This window comes from Nelumbo nucifera, chromosome 1 (assembly GCF_055504915.1).
Source record: "Nelumbo nucifera cultivar China Antique chromosome 1, China Antique-T2T, whole genome shotgun sequence".
In the NCBI taxonomy this organism is placed as follows: Eukaryota; Viridiplantae; Streptophyta; class Magnoliopsida; order Proteales; family Nelumbonaceae; genus Nelumbo; species Nelumbo nucifera.
The window spans coordinates 167,744,476-167,770,291 of record NC_142649.1 but is presented as its reverse complement, the minus strand read 5'-3'; the positions used below and the strand labels follow the sequence as shown (position 1 = coordinate 167,770,291).

General features: G+C 38.6%; 1 protein-coding gene and 1 long non-coding RNA gene across 2 annotated transcripts; both read right to left on the bottom strand.

Moving 5' to 3' along the window:
- Nucleotides 1-5,799: 5,799 nt before the first annotated feature.
- Nucleotides 5,800-7,460, bottom strand: LOC148804130 (uncharacterized). The gene is made up of 2 exons (XR_016084707.1): nt 6,963-7,460; nt 5,800-6,847 (listed from the first exon to the last, which is right to left on the bottom strand). It is a non-coding gene; the product is annotated as an uncharacterized LOC148804130 (long non-coding RNA).
- Nucleotides 7,461-18,828: 11,368 nt separating this feature from the next.
- LOC104596610 (protein LIFEGUARD 2-like) lies at nt 18,829-23,808 on the bottom strand. The gene is made up of 4 exons (XM_010257867.3): nt 23,339-23,808; nt 23,112-23,225; nt 19,359-19,516; nt 18,829-19,255 (listed from the first exon to the last, which is right to left on the bottom strand). The coding sequence occupies exons 1-4, from the start codon at nt 23,589-23,591 to the stop codon at nt 19,049-19,051; spliced, it is 732 nt and encodes a 243-aa protein (XP_010256169.1). The 5' UTR covers nt 23,592-23,808; the 3' UTR covers nt 18,829-19,048.
- Between the last annotated feature and the right edge of the window lie 2,008 nt (nt 23,809-25,816).

Sequence of the window (25,816 nt, the reverse complement as noted above, 5' to 3'; positions counted from 1 at the left end):
AAGTTTTTCTCAACGCGGTTCGTTTCTGTATTGTGCCATTTGGTTTCAGAACTCAAATTGATATTTTTTCGGACTATGACTCCTAAGAAGAAACAAGTAGCTTGTACCATGGAGTTGGAACCCAACAACAAAATGCAAGAAGATAAGGTGGAGCTGAGAAGACGAGTCGAGGCACTTGCTTAGGAGGTGAAATCATTGAGTTCCCGTTCGAAAACAGGGGACAACAACTCCGATGCAAGTATCACATGTTCCTTTTCATCATCAATGCAATCAACCAGATCGACTATAGTTGCAGGTGGTGACTAGAGACAGTGGGAAGCAGATCTCAAGATAAGATCCCGGAATTCCAATGAGGCATGACTCTCGAGAATTCATAGATTGGCTCTTCGTGGTAGAAGAAGCCCTTAAATTCAAGGAAGTTCTGAAAAATAAGACCGTGTCCTTAATAACCACTCGTTTTAGTGGACGAGCAGCAGCATGGTGGCATCAATTGAAGGTTATGCGACAAAAGAGAGGAAAGGAAAAAATTAAGACATGGGAGAAACTCAAGGCAAAGATGAGGTCAGAATTTCTACTCCATAATTATATTTGTTTACTTTGGTGGCATTAATTGATGGTTATGTTATAGGAAAGAGGTAAGGAAAAGATTAAGACATGAGAGAAACTCAAGGCATAGATGATGTCATAATTTCTACCCCATAATTATATTCGTTTACTTTATCAATAATTGCAACATTTAAAGCAAGGAACTTATACAATAGATGAATACACAAAGAAGTTTCATCTATTAGTGGCTTGGAATGAGTTAGTTGAAATTGAAGACCAATTGGTGGCTAGGTATATAGGTGGGTTGAGACCAAATATTCAGAATATATTACACCATATATTACACCTATTTGACCTCTATATTGTTTCTATGGCACACCAACATGCTCTAACCAAAGAAAGACAAAGCAGTTGATCTAACCAATTGGGTCGAACCCAAACTAATGTGGCCAGATCACCCCCACATAGTAATCCTAACTCACCTCTAAATTCAACTACTTAGTTGCAGTCATATGGGTTGAACCAAAACCAAGGATGTGGACGTAATCAAAACCAGGTGGGTTCACTTGGACTGAAGTGTTTTAAGTGTGGTGAACTAGGCCATAAATCTATTGAATATTCGAGGGGTGATAAAAGAAATGGGCGATGTTTGTAGAAGATGAAAGTGAAACCCAATTGAAAGCATTTGACTATTCAGCAACACATGTGTTTGACTCTTATAATGAAGAAACCTTAGAGGGAGAAATGGTGTATGGGGATGTGGGAGAGGCCGAGGCCTTGGTGATGTAGTGATCATTCCAAACTCCTAGGGATGAATCATCGGATCGGCTAAGAAATAATATTTTTCACACCACGTGTATTATTGGTGGGAAGGTAGCAAGCATTGTAATTTATAGTGAGAGTTGTAAGAATGTTCTAGTAGAAGTAGTACTCTGCAAGATGAATCTAAAGACTCAACAACACCCTCACCCCTACAAGATTGCATAGCTAAAAGGAAAGAATGAGGTTTTAATCACACAACAGTGTCTAGTGAGCTTTTCTATTAGCAATAACTATAGTGATTATGTGCGGTATGATGTTGTATGCATGGATGCTTGCCATTTGCTACTTGGGCGCCAATGGCAATTTGATTGCTACGTAATCCATGACGGGTGAAAGAGCACCTACTCTTGTGAGTTTAAAGGGAAAAATGACTTTATGTTCATCACAAGAGACTATACCTAAATCAAAATTCAGGGAGGATTCTAGCCTTTTTTCCATGACTGAGTTCACAAGTGCCTTAAAAGAGACGGGTGTTGCATATGCTTTAATTGACAAGGGGCTTGAGATGAAAGGTGTGGATGTTCTAGAGGAGGTGAGGCCTTTGCTTGACGAATTTAATAATGTGTTTCCCGAGGACTTACTAACAGGATTACCACCATTAAGGGATATCCAACATTGCATAGATTTAATGTTGGGCGCTATTCTCCTAATAAGGCCCATTATAAAAGGAATTCCACTGAACATGATGAGTTACAAAAGCAAGTAGATGAACTTATTGCTAAGGGGTTCATACGAGACAACATGAGCCCATGTGTGGTTCCCGCTTTATTAATGACAAAAAAGGATGGCGCTTGGAGGATATTGACAATTAGACAATTAATAAAACAACCATCAAATACCGATTCCCAATTCCACACTTGGATGACATGTAGGATCAGATTTCTAGGGCCAAGGTGTTCGCTAAGTTGGACTTGAAATCAAGCTACCATCAAACTAGAAATTGTCTTAGTGATGAGTGGAAGATAGCATTCAAGACACGGGATGGTTTATATGAATTGCTAGTAATGACATTTGGTTTGTCTAATGCACCAAGCACATACATAAGGGTTATGAACTAGGTTCTCAAGTCTTTTATTGGTCAGTGTGTAGTGGTATACTTTGATGATATTCTCATATATAACACTGATATGAACTCGCATTTGTTGCATCTTCGAGATGTACTTAAGACTTTGCGTAGGGATCAACTTTATGCAACTACGAAGAAGTGTATCATTGCCACAGATCGGGTTTTATTCCTTGGGTATACCATTTCAAGGGAAGGAGTTTCTGTAGATCCTAAGAAAGTTCGTGCCATTATTGAGTGGCCCATCCCCAAAACACTTGTTGAAGCACAGAGTTTCCATGGTGTTGCAAACTTTTATCAGCGATTCATTAGCAACTTCAGCATTGTTATGGCACCATACACAAATTGTATGAAGACCAATACCAATTTTTTGTTCATTATTGAAGCAGAAAGGGCCTTCATTGAGATTAAGGTACGATTGATAGCTGCACCCGTGTTAGCCCTTCCCAACTTCAAGCAACCCTTTGAGGTTGATTGTGATGCCTCTAAGGTTGGAGTCAATGTTGTTCTCAGCTGAAGGAAAGCCATGTTATCCAGGTTTCAAGCACATGTACCGAGGTTTGATACTTTCTATGAATTATTTTTTACTAACCCTTAATTTGCTAGTATAATGAAGGATGTGCAAGCAGGTAGGAGGATAAATTTTGTGGTATATGATGGCTTCATATTCAAGGGGACTCGCCTATGTATACCTTATTGCTCATGGCGGTTGAAAATTGGTAAAGAGCTTCACAATAAAGGACATTTTGGGCGAGACAAAACATCTTATCTTAGTAAGTTACTTTTGGCCCAAGATGACAAGAGACATCACAAGGTTTGTGGAGCATTGTCACATATTCCAAGTTTCTAAGGGGACGGTAACTAATGCTAAGTACAAACAACATGTTGATGGAAAAAGGAGGAAAGTAGTATTTGATGCGGGAGACTATGTTTGGGCCATTTTAACAGAGGACTGCCTACCGGTTGGGCAACATGGAAAGGTGGCACTAATGTTGGACCATGCGAGATAGTTGAATGTCAAACACTTGGTACCCATGGTGTACCCATGATGTCTTTAATGTCATGGGTACCCATGGGCAACATGGAAATGTGGCACTAAGGTTGGACCATATATGTACCCATGATGTCTTTAATGTCAAACACTTGGTACCATATGTTGGCGATCAATAGGATGATGATTTGAATCCAAGGACGGATTCTCTCCAACTTGGGGAGGATGATGAAGTACAGGAGAAGGCCAATAAATTATATGCAAGTTGAGACCACTCCAAGACACATAAGAAGCTTGGATGACGTTACTAATCCAACCGAGTAATAAATTATTGCGTTAGTGCCAACATGAAACTTCTATCTTAGTTCAAATTTACCAAGTTAGTGCCAGTGCAAAATTTATAGCTTAGTTTGAACTTACCAAGTTAGCATCAGTGAAGAACTTCTATTTTAGTTCAATTTTACCAAGTTAGCACCAGCACATAATTTCTATCTTAATTCCAATTTACCAAGCTAGTGTCAGCGCAAGACTTATATTCTAGTTCAAAATTATCAATTTAGCATTAGATCATGATTTTCGATTTTTTGTTGAATTAAGACTTTCTTTTGGAAGAGTTTTTGTAGGATTCTATTATGGAGTGTTTTAATAGATTAGGAAACTTTCTTGTAAGAGCTATAAGGGTGTAAGCCTATATAAAGAGTGACTAGGGGAAGGCAAAGGGAGTTTTTTGATGTTGATTTTCTCTTAATTATTTAGTGAATAATTCTTCTTTATGATAATTCGATTTTTACCATTTTATTTGAAGCTTTTCTCAACGCGGTTTGTTTTCATATCGTGACAGATGCCTAGGTCGCCGCTCATACTGGAGGGGGCCAATAAACTTTTCTTGTTTTCTTTTGTTTGGACTTGTGTGCCCCTAAAACTTGTATTTTTTTCTTCTTTTTTTTGTAGGGAGTTAATGCCTCCCCCCATAAGAGGCCTTTTTTTTGTAAGAACACTTGAGTAAATGCAACTTAAGTTTCTTGCCCAAAGATGTTCTCACTTTCTTCTTTTTTCTTCTTTCTCTTCTTCTTCTTTGTTTTGTACAAGGGACTGATGCCTCCCCCCAAAGAGGCATCTTTGTAAAGAAACTTGCTATCCATTAATAAAGTAATTCTTTATTTCAAAATGGTTATTTACTTTGTCTTTTGTAAGGACGTTTTGTATTAGAGTTCTTTAGGCCATTGTCGATACCACGAGCCATTCGATAGCAGCTACCAAAGTCTTGAAACTCTTTGGCTTTGCGAAAACGAAGGAAGTCGATTGTGGCTAAGACCAGCATCATACTTAGCGTGTCATTGTGCAGGGGCTTTATGGCTGAGATCACTAGTGTTGTTTACTTAATGTGTCATTCGTCGTGTTTTTTATTAAGTAATAGGCCGCCGTTGACTCTTTAGCCCCCAAATACTTCTTTAAGGGTCTTTGAGGCTGAGGCCGGAGTCATGGCCTAGCTTATCAACAGTTGTCGAGATCTTAAGAAAGGTCGTATGCTGCAGTCTGCTAGCTGGGGGGGGGGGGGGCACCAAGTCTTTCAGAACTTCAAAACTTGGATTCTTTTAAAGAGTCATTTTGTTTATTTATGAAGATTTCTTGATACAAAGATGAACAATTGTTTTAGATTTTGAAAGATTTCTTTACTCTATCTTTAAGATAATTACAGTTTGAAAGCTTTCACATCATAATAATATTCTAATTTAACTTTTATGACTTGTGTATTAGCATTATAAAGTAAAGATATACTTGTAAGATAATGTATTTTGAAGTGCTTTCACCAAAAACCAAATACTATTGACTCTATGATTAATGACTGAGTGTAATTGCGAAAGTACTTTCTCCTCAACTCCCTAGGAGTCGAGTCTCTAGCAAGTCAAGATTCTCTTCACTCCTTGCCAAATCACTTGATTCTTGTCACTATTTAGATGGATGCTATTTCAAATTTTAAATTATAAAAATGGATTATTGACGGGCTTAAAAAAATCAAGTTCATTGAGTATTAATTATTTAGATTAGTGATATATCTATTTCATTTTTGACGTTCTTTTTTCATGTTTATAACCCATGAATAAAGAAATCCCATGGCCTGTCTGACCTGGCCATTGGATGGGAGTTGGGGCGTAAGTCGGACAGGCTGGGCTAAGTTTAAGGTTAACTTAGGGCGTAAGGCCCATGAGTTTAAGACTAGTTTGTCTAATGCAAGCCCAACCTACACTGAAATTTGAAATATTTGGATTGGTTAAGGCCTGGGCTGGGCTGGGCTTGGATTGTTCAATCCGCCCAAATTGAAACTTTATACGTGCAAATGTGTGTTTATATATGTATGCCATCGGTCAAATTTGAATAGAATAAAAAGAACGATAAGAGCTTTCTACAAATTATTCAGAATGAGAATGGGCCATCATACAAACCATGCATGAGCATGCGAACGTAGAGCTATATTGATTGGGCCTGGGTCTCTACGTGCATGGTTTTCTCTAATATGTATTTATATATGTCTATAATCAGACCAGAATGAGACTACCTTAGGACTAGGTCCCAGTATAAAAAAACATAACAAGCCTCAAGTTTTACCCACGCTATGCCCGAGAACCAAAAATCTAAGCCTAGCTGAGCCCATGTAAAATAATGGGCTGAATCGTTCAGTCTCAGGCAGGCCCGTCCAAGTTCTATTCCTATATAAGTGATCCTTCCAATTGTTCATTGGTATATTTAAATTAAGGGTAAATTACAAAGTCCTCCTGTACTATGGGGTATGTGATAAAGACTCTCTGTACTTTGTTTTACCACAAAGACCCCCTGTAGTATGACCGTGAGACAAAGACCCCTTTCGTTAGTATGACCGTGAGATATCCTGGAAGCTTTCTTCATCATCTCCTTGAGAACCACCTGTGGGAATTGCTTCGTGAGGAAGAACATATTCGAGATCCAGCTTCTGATTGTCTCCTTGTCCCAATCGTTATCAAAGATGGGTTCTTTAGATTTTTCCCTCACTTTGTTCACCGCTCCTCTGTATTCTTCCTAGCATCAGATCCTCAGCAAATGCTTATGGCATCAAACTTGGTTCGTAGTAAAATGGGTCTGCACTGCTATTTTTGACTATAGCCCAGTAATTGTCGTCAAACTAAAGATCAAAAGTTTCATCCGTGTAAGTCCCATAGTAAAAATGTGCTCGGAGAAGGACGCTCTCTCCCTTCCCCACATCTATGGAGTAGCAATTCTTCTTTCTGCTACGGAATACTCTCCGAGTTTTGAATGGACGATCCACTGAATTATCTACATTTGGAACAGTTTCCTTTTCGCCGCTTTTAATGTAGGGATCATCTCCTACCCATGCGATATTGTTTGCATCAACGAAAGAACAAAGGAACCGCAATCTATGCTCAGGAATACTGCATTGGATCGCATATATATACATTATGGAAAGAAAATGAAATGGAATGGATTATTATCGAGAATCACACAAGAAGAAATAATATGTAGATGCTGAGAAGAACTTTCCCTCACTTTGTTTGCCAATCAGTAGTGAACATGTTGGTTCACATGTATCCTTTCACTAATTCCTGGTTGCCTCGTTGCTTCCCTGGATGCAGTTTGGGCTGCCTAGCACTCCAGCTAGATATCGGTGTCATGGAGATTGAGCGCCTGGGCGCAGACATCGCTTATTCTGAGAGGTAGAGAACTTGCCGATCTCCCTTTCTCTCCTCCCCTATAGCCGTCGGAAGAGCAACCCCTCCTCCTCCACTTCACCGCCGCCTCCGCCTTCAAACCCGTCACCGTTTCCACCGCTGCAACTGATTTTAGCGGCGGATTCGAACTCAACGGCGGCGAATCCATCACCGGCCTCTCTCCCCCTCTCTCCATCTTTTATTATTTGTTTTCTTTTTCTATTTCTGCTCCTTCCCACGGTTGCCGCGCCCTCTGTCACAACCAGTTGCTGCCCCCCTCTGTATTTCCGCCGAATCAGTCGCTACCCCCAACCCAGTTCGCCTCCATCATCTTCACCCAGAGAAATAATAGGTTAAATAGATTTTTAAGAAAAAAAGGGCAAAGGAAAAAAAATAGAAAAAAATTTAGTAGATTATTTTGGTAATTTAATATATTCCGTCATCTGACTTAACGGTCAATAAGAATCTTTATCTCATGGTCATAATATAGAGGGTCCTTTATCGCAAAATAAAGTAGGGTCTTTGTAATTTACCCTTAAATTAGTCATCAACAATATTGAACTACACTTTTTTTTTTTTTTGTGCTAACCCATCCCCTTTCCCTTAACCCCCCCACCCCACCCCAAACCCTGGTGGCAGCGGGAATTGATCCCACGTCTCTACTCAGACGAGTCACAAAACCTACCAACTGAGCCACTCGGACCTCTGCTTACACCATTGCCTCCATAGTCACTTCTTCAAATCTCATTTTCACTTTTGCCTATCTTAAATCTGATATTTTCTTCTTATTATCATTCGCATCATCACTTATTTGCTCTTTTATCCTTTCTCTTTAGAGTTTTTTATTCAACAATCATAAAGACGGAAGAGAGGAGACGCGCTGAAGGATACTGGCTACGTTACGCACCCGTTGATCCAGAATGAGCCAGGAATAATCTATGCTGTTATTTTAAGTCCATATAGGCATTGTAATATCTAAGTATATAAAGAAAATTCAATTAAGAGTAGCGTTCAAATTTTTACTTTGTACCTTGTTGGTATATATCTCATTTTGCTTTGCGTCCTTACGTTTGGTTTCTCTAATTCCAATTCAAACATGAAAACACCTCAACTTTGACAATAAGCATAAATCATGCAGTCCGTCCAGATCCCTACACACAAGACACTACAATTGCTGTGCATTGGGAATACCTCCCCGTGAACGACCAAATACAAGTATGAAAAAATCAAAAATGTTGTTGGTGTGGCTGTAATAGGAGATCCAAAATGAGTTGATTCACTGTATCGGATGAAATTGTTCATAATGAATCCATATTTGTTAAACTTGTTGCACCAACCAAGCATTCACTGTGACATGTAATAGATATATATATATATATGTAAATGTAAAGACTAACTCGTAAATGTGAGAGTGACCATCTCTTACACTATGCCCCAAATTTGGACTTGCGAATAATATTCAGATTATAATCAGATCCGTTGGCGTTGACAGGTATGGATCTTTACATTAGACCAAGGTTTTTAAAACCGAATCGACAATGAACTGGTCAGGGGTTCGGTTTCTGGGTCAAACAGTTTGATTGCTCGAATCGAATGAATGGATCATTTTGACAAAAATATAAAAATAAATAAAAAATACCCAAAACCATTGGATGGTTCGAACACCTGGGTCAACGGTTTACTGACCAAATCAACAGTTTTTGGCAAAATAACGATTATGGGGTAAAATAGAACCATTCACTTGACCAATTCCCAGTTTTTTCTGGTCTGGTCCAATTTTGAAAACCATGCACTAGACCATATCCATCCCAGTAAGAGAAATTGCAGGGCAAGCCCAACCCTGTTTATTTCTACAATGATCAACTCTAGCCACTTTGTAAGGTGGTACTGAAAACGGAAAACTTCTATATTCTTCTTATTGAGTTTCAATTAGTATTTATAATTACAAGGGTAAATTACAAAAACATCCCCTGAAGTTTCTGACAATCATAAAAACCTCCCCTATAGTTTCATTTTAACAAATACCTCCCCTGAACTTTTGAGAAACTCAACAAAAACCTACATTCCGTCACTGTCCCAGACGAAAAACGTTAGATTGATGCACCAATTTTTTCCAAATACCCATTCTACCCTTTTATAAATTATTTTACATACAACATTACTGAAATAACCCCATTTTAACTCAACAAAAAAACCTCTTTTAACGATCATTTTAGTAATTTTACATACAAAATTACTGAAATATGTTTTTTTTGTTGAGTTAAAATGAGATAATTTTAGTAGTTTTGTATGTAAAATAATTTATAAAAGGGTAGAATGGATATTTGGAAAAAATTGGTGCATCAATCTAATGTTTTCCGTCTGGAACAATGACGGAAGGGAGGTTTTTGTTGAATTTCTCAAAAGCTCAGGAGAGGTTTTTGTTAAAATGAAACTATAGGGGAGGTTTTTATGATTGTCAGAAACTTCAGGGGAGGTTTTTGTATTTTACCCTAATTACAAAGATAGTCGGTTGCGGTGTAACAACCCAGTTAACCAACCGGACTGCAAGTGGGCCAAGTGGTTAAATTGCATGTGGGCCCAAAACTCTAATCCTAACACCCCTCCCCCTTCAAGTTGGAGCATCAGAAGGCATCAAAACGCCAAACTTGGAGTGGAGATGGTGAAATTTTTTTGCGAGAAGAGCCTTTGTGAGAAGATCAATTGGCTGAGAAGAGCTCAATAAGTAATGAGTTTGTAAAGAGCCATTTTGCACTTGTTTACGAACGAAATGACAGTCAATTTCAAAATGTTTCATTCTTTCGTGAAAAACGGGATTGGCTGCTATGTGAAGTGTTGCCTTGCTGTCACAATGTAGTTGCATAGGTGATGAAAGTTGAATGGTGAGATCAGCTAAGAGACGTCGAAGCCAAACTATTTCAGTTGTGACGGAGGCCATTGCCTGGTATTCCACCTTTACCAAGGAGCGAGAAATTGTTGGCTGCTTCTTGGTTTTCCAAGATAGAGGAGATGAGCCGAGCAAAGTGATTTAGCCAGTGGTTGATCGTCAGTGACGGGGCAACTAGCCCAGTCAGAATCGGTGTATCCATTGAGAACAAGGTTGTTGTTGCTCGAACGAGATATGTCATGCAATGGAGTGCCTTTGAAATACCAAACAACACATAAGGCAGTGTCAAGGTGCTCTTGATGAGGTTCATGCATATGTTGACTTAGGTAGCTTATAGCAAATGAGAGGTCGGGCCTGGTTATTGTGACGTAAACTAAGCAGCCCACCAGTCTTCGATATGGTGATGGATCGGACAGGATGGTGCTAGAGGTGTCATCAAAATGGAGTTGGGCCTGCATGGGTATTGGTGAAGGTTTGCAGTCTTGCATCTGAGTATCAAGAAGAATATCAGTTATGTATTTATGTTGACTGAGAAAGATTCTCTCATCAAAATGGTGGACTTCAAGGCCCAAAAAATATTTTGGGGGCCAAGATCTTTGATTTTAAACTTGTCATCCATGATCTTCTTCTGAGTTGTGATGCATATAGAATCGAATCGTTTCCAGCAAGGAGAACGTCATCAACATAGACTAGTGCGGCTATGAAGGAGTTACCCGATGTCAATGTAAAGAGCGAATAGTCGGCATGAGATTACTTGAAGCCCAAAGAGAGAATGGCTTAAGTAAAATTTTCAAATCACCTACGGGAGGCTTGTTTAAGGCCATAGAGGGATTTTTGCAAATTGCAAACTCTGTATTCTCTTTTACGAGCAAATCCTTAAGGAATGGTCATGTATACTTCCTCATGAAGTTCACCATGTAGAAAAGCATTATTAACATCGAATTATTTCTCAATTTCTTATTGCAATCATTGCCAAGAGACACCACACTGTGACTAATTTTGCTACTGGGGCAAAAGTGTCATGGTAATCCAATCCTTTAACTTGAGTATAGCCCTTGGCCACAAGATGAGCTTTGAACCTCTTGATGGAGCCATCCGCTTTGTATTTGATTTTATAGACCCATTTTGAACCAATTGGTCGCTTTCCTGGAGGTAAGTCCACAATAATCCAAGTATTGTTGCTCTCTAGGGATGAGACTTCATCTGCCATGGCTTGACGCCATCGGGATCACTATTAGCTTGAGTAAATGTGGTTGGTTCAGACTCTATCTGTGGAGAGAGGTTGGGTCTTGTGAATAGAAGTGGACTGATGAAGAAGGTGGTAGGTTAATGACATAGTCTTGGAGGTGGGTGGGGGGCCTAGTTGAGTGCTTGGGTTGGGACAGTGCGCCTATGGTATCATGCTGAATGTTAACAGTATTAGGCAGTGCAGTAGATGGTTGATTGCTAGTTATGGGTTGGGGATCAATGGATGATGGACTGGGTAGTGAAATGGGTTGTGTTTGGTTAAATGTTTGCATGATAGTGGGTTGGACTTCAGTTTGTGGAGGTGGTGGAATAGCTGTGTCGTCAAATGTGAGGTTAGGAGATGGGGAAAAGCACAGTTCAAGGATGGTGGTGAGAGGTTGCTGGTTCTTGAAAGGGAATTGAGACATAAAGGATGATGTCTCATGCAGTAGACAATTGGCGTGACTCTACTAGAAAATTTATCATGAGGTTTGGGGTGAACTTGCACATAACATAGACACCCAAAAGATTTCATGTGATCATAGCAAGGTAATTTTTAGAGCAAGACTTCATAGGGTGACTTGTTCGAGAGCAAAGGGGTCGGTAACCAGTTGATAATGTAAACCATGGTTTGTAAACACTCACCCAAAAATGATATACCCATGTGGGCATGGAAGCAGAGTGCTTTGGCAACTTCTAGAAAGTGGTGATGCTTCCGTTCAACGATGCCATTCTGCTGAGGTGTGTCAACAAAGCTGTGTTGAAATTCAATTCTTTGTGCAACAAAAAACTCTTTCAAGGGGCATGAACGGGATTTAGACCCATTATCTAAATGAAGAACTTAGAGTGTGTATCCAAATTGCCGAGGGATCATTGCACAAAATAAAAGTAAAAAAGATATAGCATCCGATTTATTACAAAGTAGATAAACCCAAGTACATTTGCTAAAATCATTGACCAATGTAAGGAAGTATTGGGCTTCACTATGAAATGGTGTCTTATAGCCTCCCCAAATGTCGCAATGGACTAATTGAAATGGTTGAAAAAACTTGGACTGACTGATAGGAAATGGTAGCCGAGTTTGCTTGGCTTTGTGACAAGCGTCATGGCAATGCTCTGAAGAGACAAGAGGTATCCCAGAAATGAGTGATAGATATTTGTGAGATGCATGTTCCAAGCGATGGTGCCATGTTGCGAAATTTGGGGTGGAAGTGATGTGAACAGATGCATGTTGAATCTTTGTGAATGAGAATCGGTAGAGTCCATAATGCAAACTCCCCACTCCAATCACCGTCTTTGAGGCTAAGTCCTAGATAATGCAAGATGAAGAAAAGAAAATCACAACACAATTGAATTGTTGTGTTAGCCGACTAATAGAGAAAAGATTGCAAGAAAAATCTGGTATGTAGAGCACATCAGGGATAATAAAAAATCCTAAGGACATTTATCCTTGCATTGTGGCTGGAACCAAGAGTCCATTTGGTAGCCGAACTAGTTTAGCAATATATGTGGTGGTGTGATCAATAAAATGACTTAGTGACGAGATCATATGATTTGAAGCACCACTATCAAGTATCCACTCGACATCAGAGGTGGTCTTAACGGGAGGATTGGCAGATATAGCATTAGAGTTGATTCTTTGTTTAGTAGGGAGAGAAGATGATTTTATTGTTGAAGAGAAAGGCCAAATAATGAAGAATTGCTCGAAGGAGTCCCGCCAGGGATCTGATTTGTAGTTTCTGAAACTGCACGGGAGCTTGATCATTGGTTCCCTTTCTTGTTCTGCTGATTTGAACGGGATTTATCCCAGCCAGGTGGATATCCTACCAGTTCGTAGCAACGATCCTTGGTGTGGCCATTGCATTTGAAATGCTCATAATAATATTTTGATCTTGATTGTTGGTTAGGTTCCATGGCATTTGAATGAGGCCCTTGTCGAGAGGAGACAGATATGGCTGTTGCTTCTGGTGCAAGTCCTTGCAAAGTATACATCATTAGGTGGTGTTCTTCCTGAAGAACCAAAGCATAAGCCTTATTCAATTTATGGTAAGGGTTCAGATCCAAGTATATTTGAGCAAATGGTGTTGTATGACTCATTGAGCCCCATCAGGAATTGATGGAGTTGCTCATTTTCTTGTTCAAGAATTAAGATCTTGGCTGCGTCTCCACAAGAACACTCAAGCAAGCTGGTGAGTGTAGCCAATTCATCCCAAATTATTTTTAATTTGGTGAAGAAGGATGTTACCATAAGATCCGCTTGTTTGAGCATCACAAAATCATGCTTGAGTTGGTGTAATCTAGGAATATTTTTCTAAGAAAATCGCTCCTGTAATTCCAACCAAATTTCTAATGCAAACTCAATGAAAGCGACACTATCGTAAAGTTCCTTTGAGATAGAATTGAAGATCCAAGAAGCAACCATTGCGTTGCATTTGGACCAAGCACCTTCTTCTAACAATAATCTTGTTGGTCAGGGCAATGATCCGTCAACAAAACATAGCTTGTTCTTTGCCCGAAGTGTTGTTTTCATCGCCTGTTGCCACACTAGGTAGTTTTCTCTAGTGAGCAATCAAGATACCAAAATCATTCCTGAATTGTTCGAGGCATGCAGAAAATACGAGGAGATAAGATCCAAGAACTAGGACGTCAAGGAGTTGACGCCGGTTTTTGACGCCATGACGACACTTACGACTTGACAGAGATCGGTTGAGTTTTAACAAATCCAAGAACAAGATTCCAGACTTCTTGGAAAAAGCTCTGAGGAAAATATGTGCGATGAATTGCCTTGGTACAGATGTAGAGTGCGATGAAATAAGCGTCTGCGATGAAGAAAAGTGACAAAATGCCACAGGCATGCGATGAAACAAAATGACTATGATGAGAAAAAAAAATTTGCGATGAGGTAAAGGCTCTGATACCATGTAAGGTGGTATTGATAACGGAAAACTTCTATATTCTTATGAGTTTCAACAAGTATTTATAGATGGTGTTTGGAAGTGTGGGCGTTTTTTGGGACCGATTAACAAAAAAAAAATGCCCATGCTTGCTAGACCTGTTTTCACAAAAAAAGAAAAATGCCATGATATGTTTAGGAGTGTTTCTGCCACATAGGCAGTGAACAACACTATGCTGTTTGGTAAGGTGATTTTCATCACCGCTTTTCATGTATGTGCTGATAGGTAAGCGCCATATAGGGGATACACATAATCGCCAATCAGTCAACCATTGGGGGCAACGGTTCACCAATGCATGAAATGCCAAATTTGATGTTTCATGCACCGGTGGGATCCTGATTTACGAGCCATGCCCGTTTTTCAGCGTTTTTCAAAGAAACCCTGAATGAACCATCATATATGTGGGCATTTGTTGAAACGCCTATGTGAATCCAACGTGGCACCATTTTTCAAAAAAATGGCCACACTTCCAAACATCCCCAAAATTACAAAGATAGTCGGTTGCGGTATAACAACCCAGCTAACCGACTGGACTACAAGGTGGGCCCAAGACTCTAATCCTAACACACTTTATTACCCAAAAAGAAAATATAACCACTTAAAAAAGTGAAATATATAATGGCAATCTCTACTTAACTATTACGGGAGATATTTATATTTCCGATGTGATGTGTGGCTGGACGCCATACCAAGAGTTTTTGTTTTTGAGGAAATCCAATCCGAGTTCACATCTGTGCCCTACAATGTCCCACAGCGCATCCCCGCCATATATTGGGAACATCTCCCAATGATACTATTAGACCCGATAATGTCATAATCGGGAGATGTTCCCAATACAAGGCGGGAATGCGCTGTGAGACGTTGTGAGGCGCCCCGTCGTGGGGCACAGATCTGAACTCATCCAATCCATGCTTGCAAAGATGTTTCCTGCAAAAGTTTATCTTATTTTTGACACATGGAGGGATGATGTGATTAAACAGCCCTCTGGATTTGCCACTTGTAAAGTCAAATTAGTCCGTGTCATCTCTATACCCAACCTTAGCCGATATAATTGAGATAAGACTTTGGATGAACATGACCACTTAGCATCTATCTCAAGTTACATCAGCTATAAATATAAATTTAAGGGGTTTTCTTTAGAAAAATACCAAACTGATTGATACAGTTAATCACATTATTAGGTTCAATTTGTTTTTCGGTTTTTATTATGAGCACCCGTACATAAACACCTCGTTCTTTTGCACGGCTCCTCTCCCCATTCACATGTGCATGACAGATTGACAGCTAAACAGTAAGTTTGGGCGTTATGTCTTCAATTTTGTTTTGAAATTAAACAAAATATGAAAGATTAGATTGAAGAGAGAAAGACTTTGAAAATAAACAAATTAACAAAATGAATAGGGAAACTCGAACTAAGGGCGTGCAACCCTAAGTGGAAGGACACCATTAATAAGTGATTTGCAAGAAATCATCTTTCAAATAGATCATTCCTCAGCCGAAGAGGCAAGAAATCATTTCAAGGGTGGGAGTTTTGCAAAGAGAGTTTGTATTTTGTTCTTTAAACTTTAATCTTCACTCGAGGGTGGAATCATTATTTTTTCTTCAATCTTTGGTCAAGGGCATGAGTCATTTGCAAAGAGTATTTTCTTTGTCACACTCCAAGGAAAAGGAAGGTACAAGGTTATCTATTCATTGCTTCAACTTCATGGACTCCATTACAGAATAGTCTCTGCAACCTCTTATTATGAATCAGTCCAACAGTTGTTTAAATGCAATAAAACATATATATAGACAAAAAATTATGGCAAATCTTTCAAACCATTCCAGTTGCCAAAATCCCTGATGAACTAATACAATTTCTTACGTTATACTAGTAGATCGATATGACGCTCCATCAAAGGAGGATCAAGATGCACTTAATCGAATGACTTCAAATGAATTAAAAAGTTCCATATATCAACTTAGATCTGGGTTGTATGCTGTGTTTATTTAGACAGTGAAAACAAGTTGTCTTCAACTCAAAATATTATGTCATCTTTTTTAACTTCCGTTTTGATTCCAGTTGAATTTCTAACCCGTGTATCTCGCCCTTTTCCAGAATAATGTCAAACCTAATTCTTTGAACATTGGGTTTAATTTTTAATGGTAGATAAAATAGATACTTCTCTCTCGAATGTTTGCCCAACCATGACCCATATTTGTTGAACTTCCGTTTTGATTCTAGTTAAAACCTCTCACTCGTCAACTTTTTCCTTTTATTAGAATAATGCCTAAACCAATTCTTCCAACATTGGGCCTAACTTTTAATAGTAGATAAAATGGATACTTCTCTCTCAATAATGATTCCCCAACCATGACCCATCGACTAGAGTAGACTCATCGATGTATGTCAAAATATTTTGAAGGGAAAATTCTTAATCTGTACTTTAGGGATTGTGTCAAGTCAGTCATTGAATTTCAAAACGTGTCTTTGCAGTCCTTAATCTTGTTATAATTTAAAAAATGTCAAAACTATCATTTTAAAATCATAAATTTTAGTCCCAGAATGATTTAGCAAGGTTGATTCATGCTGCAGCTGGCCTTGTTCTCCTTGGGTAGTCTGAAGAAGCACGCAGTCTTTTATCAGATTCAGGAGCAGCGGATCAACTACTGGATTGCCTGCATTGGAAATAGGTATTGATTTCGAATCGTGAATCTCTCTCGGCTTACTGTGCTTTTCACAATCGGGGTCTTGCTGGGTTATCTGTCTTTATGTACGTTTCTTCTGATTCTGAATTGAATTTTTAGAAAAATCATGAACTCCATTGATAACAACGGGAATATCTACAATACCCAGATGGGCATGGGTGTTGTCTCATTTCTGTGTTACGAAATGACCGGGAAGGGGGAAGAAATGAACTAGTGTGCGAGAGAGCGAGTGCTTAAGGAGATTAATGATGGCATAGATGCTGGAATAGTCTTGGTTGTCGGAAGGTGGAGGTTTGGCGAAGAGAAGACCCTTTTGGATGTAGTTTACGGTGAGCATGACGATTGACGAGATCTCATGGGTTCACGTAGTAAAGCTGACTTGATTCATTGGGAAGATGTGGTGGTTTGACGGAGCATCTAGATATGTGACGAACAGTAACAGGAGTTGTCATTGGCGTTGTGACCTGTGACACAAGTTTTGATGGAGCGTTTCTCTCTCGCGCTCTCTTCTTCCTGTCTTGATTTTATACATGAACAAGACTTGGACTGTTGCATTTTTTTTATTTCTTTACCCAAAAAATTGTAGCGCAACACGCCAGCGAGCCAAGAAAGTACGTAAGCTCCATAACTGTTGCAATTGAAGTTGGTGACAAGTGCAATTACTTATAACTTTCACTTTTTCACAGCTGCACTAACCTTACTTGAACTTTGACCAGTCCACTACATTTCGATTAAATTGATCCCTTAATTCAACCTTGAGAATGAGCTTACGCGAAGACACGGTTCGTGAAGACACTGCTTATCATGGTTCTCTCAATACATAACAAATTTTCATCGGTTACATAAAATTAAAAAAAATAAAATAAAGAATATACAGGAAACCGTAATAATGGCAGTTTTAATCATTGTCCAAACTTAGTAAGTTTCCAGTATAGTTTAGATTAGGCGACAAAGGGGCGCCTTGTCACTTAGTCACGTAGGCAATGGATTTTTTTTTTCAGTCATATTTCCTAAATAAATATTCATAATTTTTATAAGAAAAATATAAATTTTATGTTAAAATATAGAAAATCAACATATTCCAACATATTTATAAGAAGAAAAAGAAAAAAAAATTAAAAAAATATGAACTAAACCCCTATTTCTATTATAGGAAAAGATAAAAAAAGGAAAGGTAGAAGAAGAAGAAGAAGAAGAAATTAGTATATAAACACGGAAAATTAATAAAAAAAGAAGAAAATGTATTGATTGGACAACATTTTATGTTCTTTCTTACTTATTGATTCAAGTTTTAAAGTCTTTTAGGGTTTAATACAGCATTTAACAATGTTTGTATTGATTAAACCCTAACAAATAAGAAAATAATAAAAAAATAATATATAAATAAAAAATAAATATTTTAATTTAAAAATGTCTATTTTATAATTATAACCTCAAAAGATTAAGAATATAAGAGTTTCCGAATAACACACCATAATAAACTGCTTGACAATTAAACAAGTCAAGCCTCCAAGGGCACCTAAGCATCGCCTTGACAATTATGATTTTCATTACCATTGCCTGTTCTGTCACGTAGCAAGGCATCGCCTTGACAATTATGGTTTCCATTAACAAAGACCTATTAGATACATATTAATACTTGAAAGTTTTAAGATACTACATAGACAGGTTTTGAAATTTAAAACAAGGTTTAAAGTATCAACATGTATCGACCCATATTAACTGATATATATCGTTCTAGCACCCCACTGATACACCCCTACAGTGGGTATCGGTGGTCTGACCGATTCAGGGTGTAGCGAAGACCTAAACCGACTCCCCTGAACCATTTGACAAAAAAAAAAATACCAAAAGAAGTATCGATTCGCCCAATACGCCCATACTAACATATCGGACATACCGATATTTTGAACCTTGATTCGGAGACTGACTTAATACACATCGGTACTGCTAAAAAATTTTCCTATTTTCAATTTCCATGTTCGACTGTTGAAGTACATACCCAATACAGATCGCTTTACCAGTGAAACGTGAGCACAAGTGAAACCCCAAAGTGTTGAAAAACCAATGCAGGAGTGGATTCCAAACGTTATAATTGATTTACTTTACATTTTGGGTACACTTGTTGGTTGTTACCATTCAATCAGAAACATGAAAAAACGTATGTTTCTAACTTTCAGCAGCTCTAAATATAGTGAGCAGAGAAAGGAACAGATTGATGACGTCCAGATAGAGAGAAACAGCAGCCCAGACGTACTCGTCGTAAGAGTAGCGCTTGATCAAGTTGTCAGTGTCATAGATTATGTACCCACAGAAAATGATGGTTGCTAGGACGCCATAAATCATCACCGAGATTTTACCCAAGGGGAATAGTATCTGCAGGCCCATAGAAAAAAAACGCAAATCCCATATTTCAGAAGCCGTAACGCAGGAGATCAATGTCCACTTGATGGAAAATAAGTTGCAATACTACACATACCTGAATGAAGGCAAAGACCATGAGGGCTAATAAGGAACCAAATAGGAAGGGCCCCAGGAAGTTAAAATCATGGCCCCTCTTGGCTGCCCAAAATGTATAGAGTGTAAGGCTCAGAACCACCGCAGCCGTCAAAATTGCAGACTCCAAAATAATCTTCCCTGATGTCAAATAAGAGAATCAATCATTAATACCTGACGAACTTTCAACTGAGGCAAATATAGAAAGATTGAACTTCATGCAACAAACCAACAAGGACACAAGATTTTTGTTCTGTTTTCTTGTTTTACAAGAGTGTTCAAGATTGAATTCAATGCCAAGTAGAGGTTTAAAGCTCCAGAATGGGGGAACCATACGAGGCTGAAAAGAACTCCAATACGCAGCATACCTCTGTTGTATGAGTAGTCAGAAACTACATAAACATCTCACTGGAACATTAGCCCTTCAACAAATAAAAAGCCCTACGGCCATACAAAGGAAGTGAGAACAATTAATGCATGGCATTTTTTATCAACATCGGTTCATCCTCCATCTGTTAGGCCTATCCATTATTGGGAATGTCGAAATTTAACTATGGTTTTAAAATGTATGTTGGGCCATCTCAATGATTTTTATTGAATACAACATTTTCTTCTATTTACATTCAACATACCAAAGTTTTCGATATGTGTTTAAATTCTATTAATCACCTATCACTGGGGACACGTGTGCGATAACACTGGCCCCATGAATATAAAATTTTCTTGTGTCTAATTTCCATGAAAGCCCTATGTGTATGGAAATTTTCTTGTGTCTAATTTCCATGGAAGCCCTATGTCTAATTTCCATGAATATAAAATTTTCCACTTTGTTTGGTTGCAGCTAGACTCCTGCTAATTTGGGTGGTTTCTTTAGTTCTCATACTTTCCAGGGGCTCTAAAAGAAGAGGAAGAATCATGGGAAGGTGCACTAGAGCAGCAGTGGTCTGGACAATTTGGGAAGAAAGAAACCCAAGGATTTTTTTTATGATAAGGAAGGAAGCAAAGAAACTGTGATCGAAGTGGTAACTCTAAGGGTGGCACATTAGGTAAAAACATTAAAGTTGTTTGCTAACTTTAAGACGAGATTTTTTAAGATCTTGGGGAACAATTACTAACACTGCAACTAGAAAATTTAAAACAAATGAGGTCTAGTCCCCTCTAGCGGCTGGAATGAAGGAAATTAAACTTTGATGGTAGCTGTATGGGAAATCCTAGCCCATCAGGCATTGGTGGAGTGATAGGGGAAGAGAATGGGAATATCTTATCCATGTACTCAGGTGATGTGGTGAGATCAGAACTGATGGCAGCAATGTATGGTGTTGAAAAAGTATTAACAGGCTGATTATTGAAGGGGACTCAAAGATTGTTGATTGACTCAAAATGGGGGAAGGAGTAATATGGAAACTGCGCTTCAAGCAAATATCTAAAGACATTGATACAAATTAGATGGGTTAGGAGATCAGGTAACAGTATGGCTGATGGGCTAGCTAAACAGGGGATTCAAAGACAAGCTGGTTTGTAATTAATGGTTTTTTTTCTTTTGGGCTTCTCCTTCTGCCTACAACTTCTTGTTGTATATGCTTTTTTAATTTAATCGATAAATAAATTCTGAGTTGCTAATCAAAAGAAAAAAAATCACAGCAGGCATTTTGTCACCACTGTTAATTATATCCTGTGCAGTGTCATCAAAGTGTTGAGGATCAGATTGATTGCATCACTAACTAGTCAGCCAACACTCATGATGCAGTCGCCTAGGACAACTAAGAATGAACTAGGTCAAATAGTCAACATAATCAATCACAAAGTCATTTTAAATCGTTGTTTGTCTGTACACATAATTATTTGGTCTCTTTTTTTCAAAAAAAAAATATTTTGTTTCTTGGTATACTTATAAAGGTCTTTTTGTACATACTGAGGGTGGTTTGGCCTCCTTTCAGAAGTCAATTTATACTCTTGCCTATCAAAAGAATATTTGAAATAATATAGAATGTCTGCATTTTGTTATATTTATGTTATTGCTTTAAATATATGTGATACATGATTGGATGATAGCATATAAAATAGAAAAAAGGCATAAAATAAAAGAACGCAGTGAAGGATTTCTTTTAGTTTTTTTTCCCAATAAGTTTGTGTTTGGTATTGAATTGCCACAAACAAAGGGCATATTGAATAATCAAAGTTGCACACTTTCTTGGAAAATTTTTATTTGTTTGAAAACATCATACTTTTCTTGTATAAAGCATAATTGTAGCCTGTATAAACTTACGGGTAAGTTGCTTAAACCTCTCCTGTGTTTTCTGATAAATTCTGTAACTTACCCTACACTTTGACCTCTCCAAATTTCTCCCTTCACATATTCGAGAAATTATACAAACAAACCCATTATATTAGTTTGACGTTGAGTATGTTATACCCCTACTACCTTTACAACAGAAAATACCAACTTTACCCTTTGATTATACTTTCTTCAAAATAAGGTTCAAAATATCGATATGTCCAATACGCCAGTAGAGGCATATCGGGCAGGATCGGTAGTTTTTTTTTTTTTTTAAATCCGATTCAGAGGGGCTGGTTTAACCCCTGAACCGGTCAAAACCCCAATACACCCTCTGTAGGGGCATATCGGGAAGCTCCCAATACGGGCCGATATGTATCGATATTTTGAACCTTGCTTCAAAATGTCAGGGGAGAAATTTAGAGAGGTTAAAGCATTTATCAGAAAATACGGGTGATTTAAGTAATTCACCCATAATTTATTAATGGGATTGTATCAATATCTTAAATTTAAAACATATTTTTTTATCATCTAATCAGTAGCTAGACATGACTAGTCATTGCATCAATTAGAGAGGCCTAAATGACTAGTCATCACTTCACCGCATTTATATCATTGATCCTGTGATGCATCTAAACCACCTTCATGAGTCGGGACAGCAAAGACATCTAAGTTTTATTGTTGTTGGATAAAATTTTCTGATTTTTTCCCAAGTAAGCAATCAGGAAAGCTGGCAGGATCTCAAGGTTGTCCTAAATCCTAATGTTTTCTTTGACGCTTCATTCTTCTAGAATAATACTTTTGCCTACCAAGAAGTAGTTCTAATGATGCCTTCCCAAAACTAAACTTGTTCGTTTGTTTTCAGAAATCAGCAGTATAAACGAAAGTTCCAAAACAGTATCCAGAGAAAAGTCCCTGTTTTAATAAACCCTCCATACAGTAGTCCCAAAGTTGAAATGCCGTAGCCAGGTGTTCACAAAGATCCATATTCTTAAAGTGTAGGTGAAGGAAACATATCTTCCTTCAACTACAATCTAATTGTTGCACGTCTAAATTCCAACTAAATGTTCTTATCTGGCTCTGATACATATATCAGAGGAATGATACTCAGAGTACAACCAAAGTTCAAGACCTAAATGAAAATTAAGGCTTTTAAAGGGCATGTTTGACATTTATTAAACTGTTACATAAATTTCTTCTCTGAGATCACATAAACTTCATATATATCACCAAATGATCCATCAACCAGCACTATTTCATCCAGCCATAACTTACAGAGGGGGTTTGTTCCAACTTTGCACAGAACTAAAACGCTTGTATTTTGTTCGTTTTGTTTTTTGTCCTCCTATGCAAGCAAAATTGGGATGCTGTTTGCAACTAGGCGTTTTTAACTAAAACTAGGATTCCTATAATTAATCAAGAAAAAATGGAAAAGATTAAACAAAGGCAACAAATTCTTACCACTCGTAAATGCACACGTCAATCCAACAGCAAAAGCAAGTGACACTGTGAACAGCCCAAGAAGTAGCAAGTTCACAGGATGCCTCTGATAATAGTAGTACAGCGGGCAGAGAACTGTGGAAGAACAAAAAAAAAAAAAAAACAGAAAAGAAAAGAAAAAAACTGAGATGAGTTCAAACGAAATGTCCAGAAAAGTAAACAAAAAGGGGACAGAAATTGAGATTTACCAATGAAGGGCAATATAATGATAACTATGTATAGAGCAAAACCGGGCCCAGAGGATACAAAGAAGGTTGCGATCGGATGAACGGATACAACGACGGCAGCAACAGCAATGGTGAGAAGCAATTGGATGGTCAAGATGGAGTAGACCTTACGAATGAAGGCCCAGCGGAGCTCTGGACTCTCTAGCATCATAGGATAGAGTTGGCGGCTCCCAGCCTCGACGTCGCCTGCTTTTCCGTACGACGGTGGCCACATCTTCGCAGGATAGTGAGTCGATAGGAAGAAGAAATGGTTAGGGCGGTAGGCGGTTGTGGTTGCAGAGAAGAAGAGGCGAGAAATTAGGGCTTTTTGTAGGTTACGTTTTTTTAACTTTCCTTTGCCGATAAGCTTCGAGTCTAGCGACTAGCGGAGGAAGGATAGAGGAAGGAATTGTCTCCAATCTGCGGTAGCGCTAGCGGATGGGGGCACGTTCGTTTCCAACAATACAATCTAGCTTTATCCTTAATCGGTTGATGTCTTGATGATGCACGCAGGCGCAGCACGCGTTTTAAATTAGTCGTGATTCAACTTTGGAAACTTCGCGACCTCTCTCTCTCTCTCTCTCTCTTGGGTTCGCGACCTCGAACACTCCACTCCACAATTTTCCCTGCACGATACGCCACGTCATTACCGCAAACGTGGGTTTCCACCTTGGATTTCGCCGTTTCCACTTTCCATTGCCAGAAAACACGTATAAATTGACACGTGGGTACGTGGGCATGACGTGGTAAATCATGATTGGTCCAAATATCCTCCGGTTCCCGGAGAGAATCAGTTGGTTGAGGACTGGTGAGAAAGCCGTTACATCACACGTTGAAGGAACCGCAAACGCGTCGCTTTTATCTTCCGAGCAAAACATTTCTTAGTGAGCATTCATTCAAAAAAGAAAAGAGAGTGCCACGCGGCCCACGCGGACGCGCCCACAGATACGGGACCCATGCTCATGCTGGAATTATTTTGATAACGTTGAAGGAGTTGAGGTATTTGCTCCATACGCAGGCACCGACCTCACAGCCACATCTCACCATGCATCGGAATCTCACGGGAACATTTCCCGTAAATAATAACGTATAAATACGGAAAATATTCCTAATGCATGGTGGGATGTGCATTGGTACGAGGCACGTGAGGAGCAGATCCGGTCTCGATCTAAATTAGGGATGGTAATTTTCCTCATTTTTCGGATTCCTGTGGATATTTGCCCTGAATAGGACGAGGATGGGGATGATTTTCCCCCGCAACCGCAGGGATAGGATAGAGATTTTCATTCCCATTAACAAGGATGAAGAGACCACTCCCCACCCCGCGGGGATCCCGATCCCCGCCCCATATGTATATGTATATATATATATATATATATATATATTTAAAAATATGATTGAATGTGTTTGAATCTTTTCTAATAGGATTGTAAATTTTAATTATTTAAATAAAATAAAAAAATAAAAAACAAATTAAATGTTAACATTATAAAAAACCACAGGGAATGGGGATCCCCGTGGGGACGGGGATGGGGATAACCTTGTCCCCGTTAGAGGGGACGGGGATGGGGAGAGGCTCCCCGTCCCTGCCCTACCCTACCCTGTTGGCATTCCTAATCTTAATTAGGGTCGTCAATGGACTCAAAAAATCGGACATCCAATTTTGAGATCAGCTTCCTTCAAGGCAAGTCCATGCCCACACCGTTCCAACCGCCTTTTGCAACCTTGCATTGGGAATATTTCCCCATGAAATAAAGCACATAAGCAGGGAGATATTCTCAATGCAAGGTTGTGAAGACTGCTCGAACGAGCTTTGGTACTATTGTTGTTTCTTCAGAAAATGAAAAAATTAGAGGGTGTTTGGAACTATGGGCATTTATTCAATAAACGTTGCCACATAGGCACCACTTTAGCAGTTCCCCTCTCATGCTCTTCCATACGCATCGAGAATAGCAAAAGGTGACTTCAGTTTCTGTGCACACCTACCGTTTGGGGAAGTTAATTTTTAAAGCTTCCTTAAACAGTTAAGCGTTTTTTCACTGTTATGTTGATGTGGTGCCTAATTGTCATAAACGGTTATAATTATTACCTTTCTCGGTTTTGCAAACAAATAAAGTACAAACGTTGAATGAAAAAACGTAAACAGAACCAAACACATACTTATGCTATGTTTGGTTTTATAGACGTTTATTGAAAAACTGCCACTACATCAGTGCCGCATAGGCATTGGTATTTATTGCATATGAAACCACTATTTGGTTTTATTGTTTATCAAATAAATACTAAAAAACTGAAATGCTTTGATTTATTCTTGAAATGAAATGCTGATGTGGCACACTTTAAGCCGAGGTGGAAAGCAAATTTATAGGATGTTACTTGAAACTCCCGTAACCCAATCAAATAGAAAAAGCAAAAAACGTTTAAAACCGTGTTTTTCAAATAAGCGTTTAACTGATAATG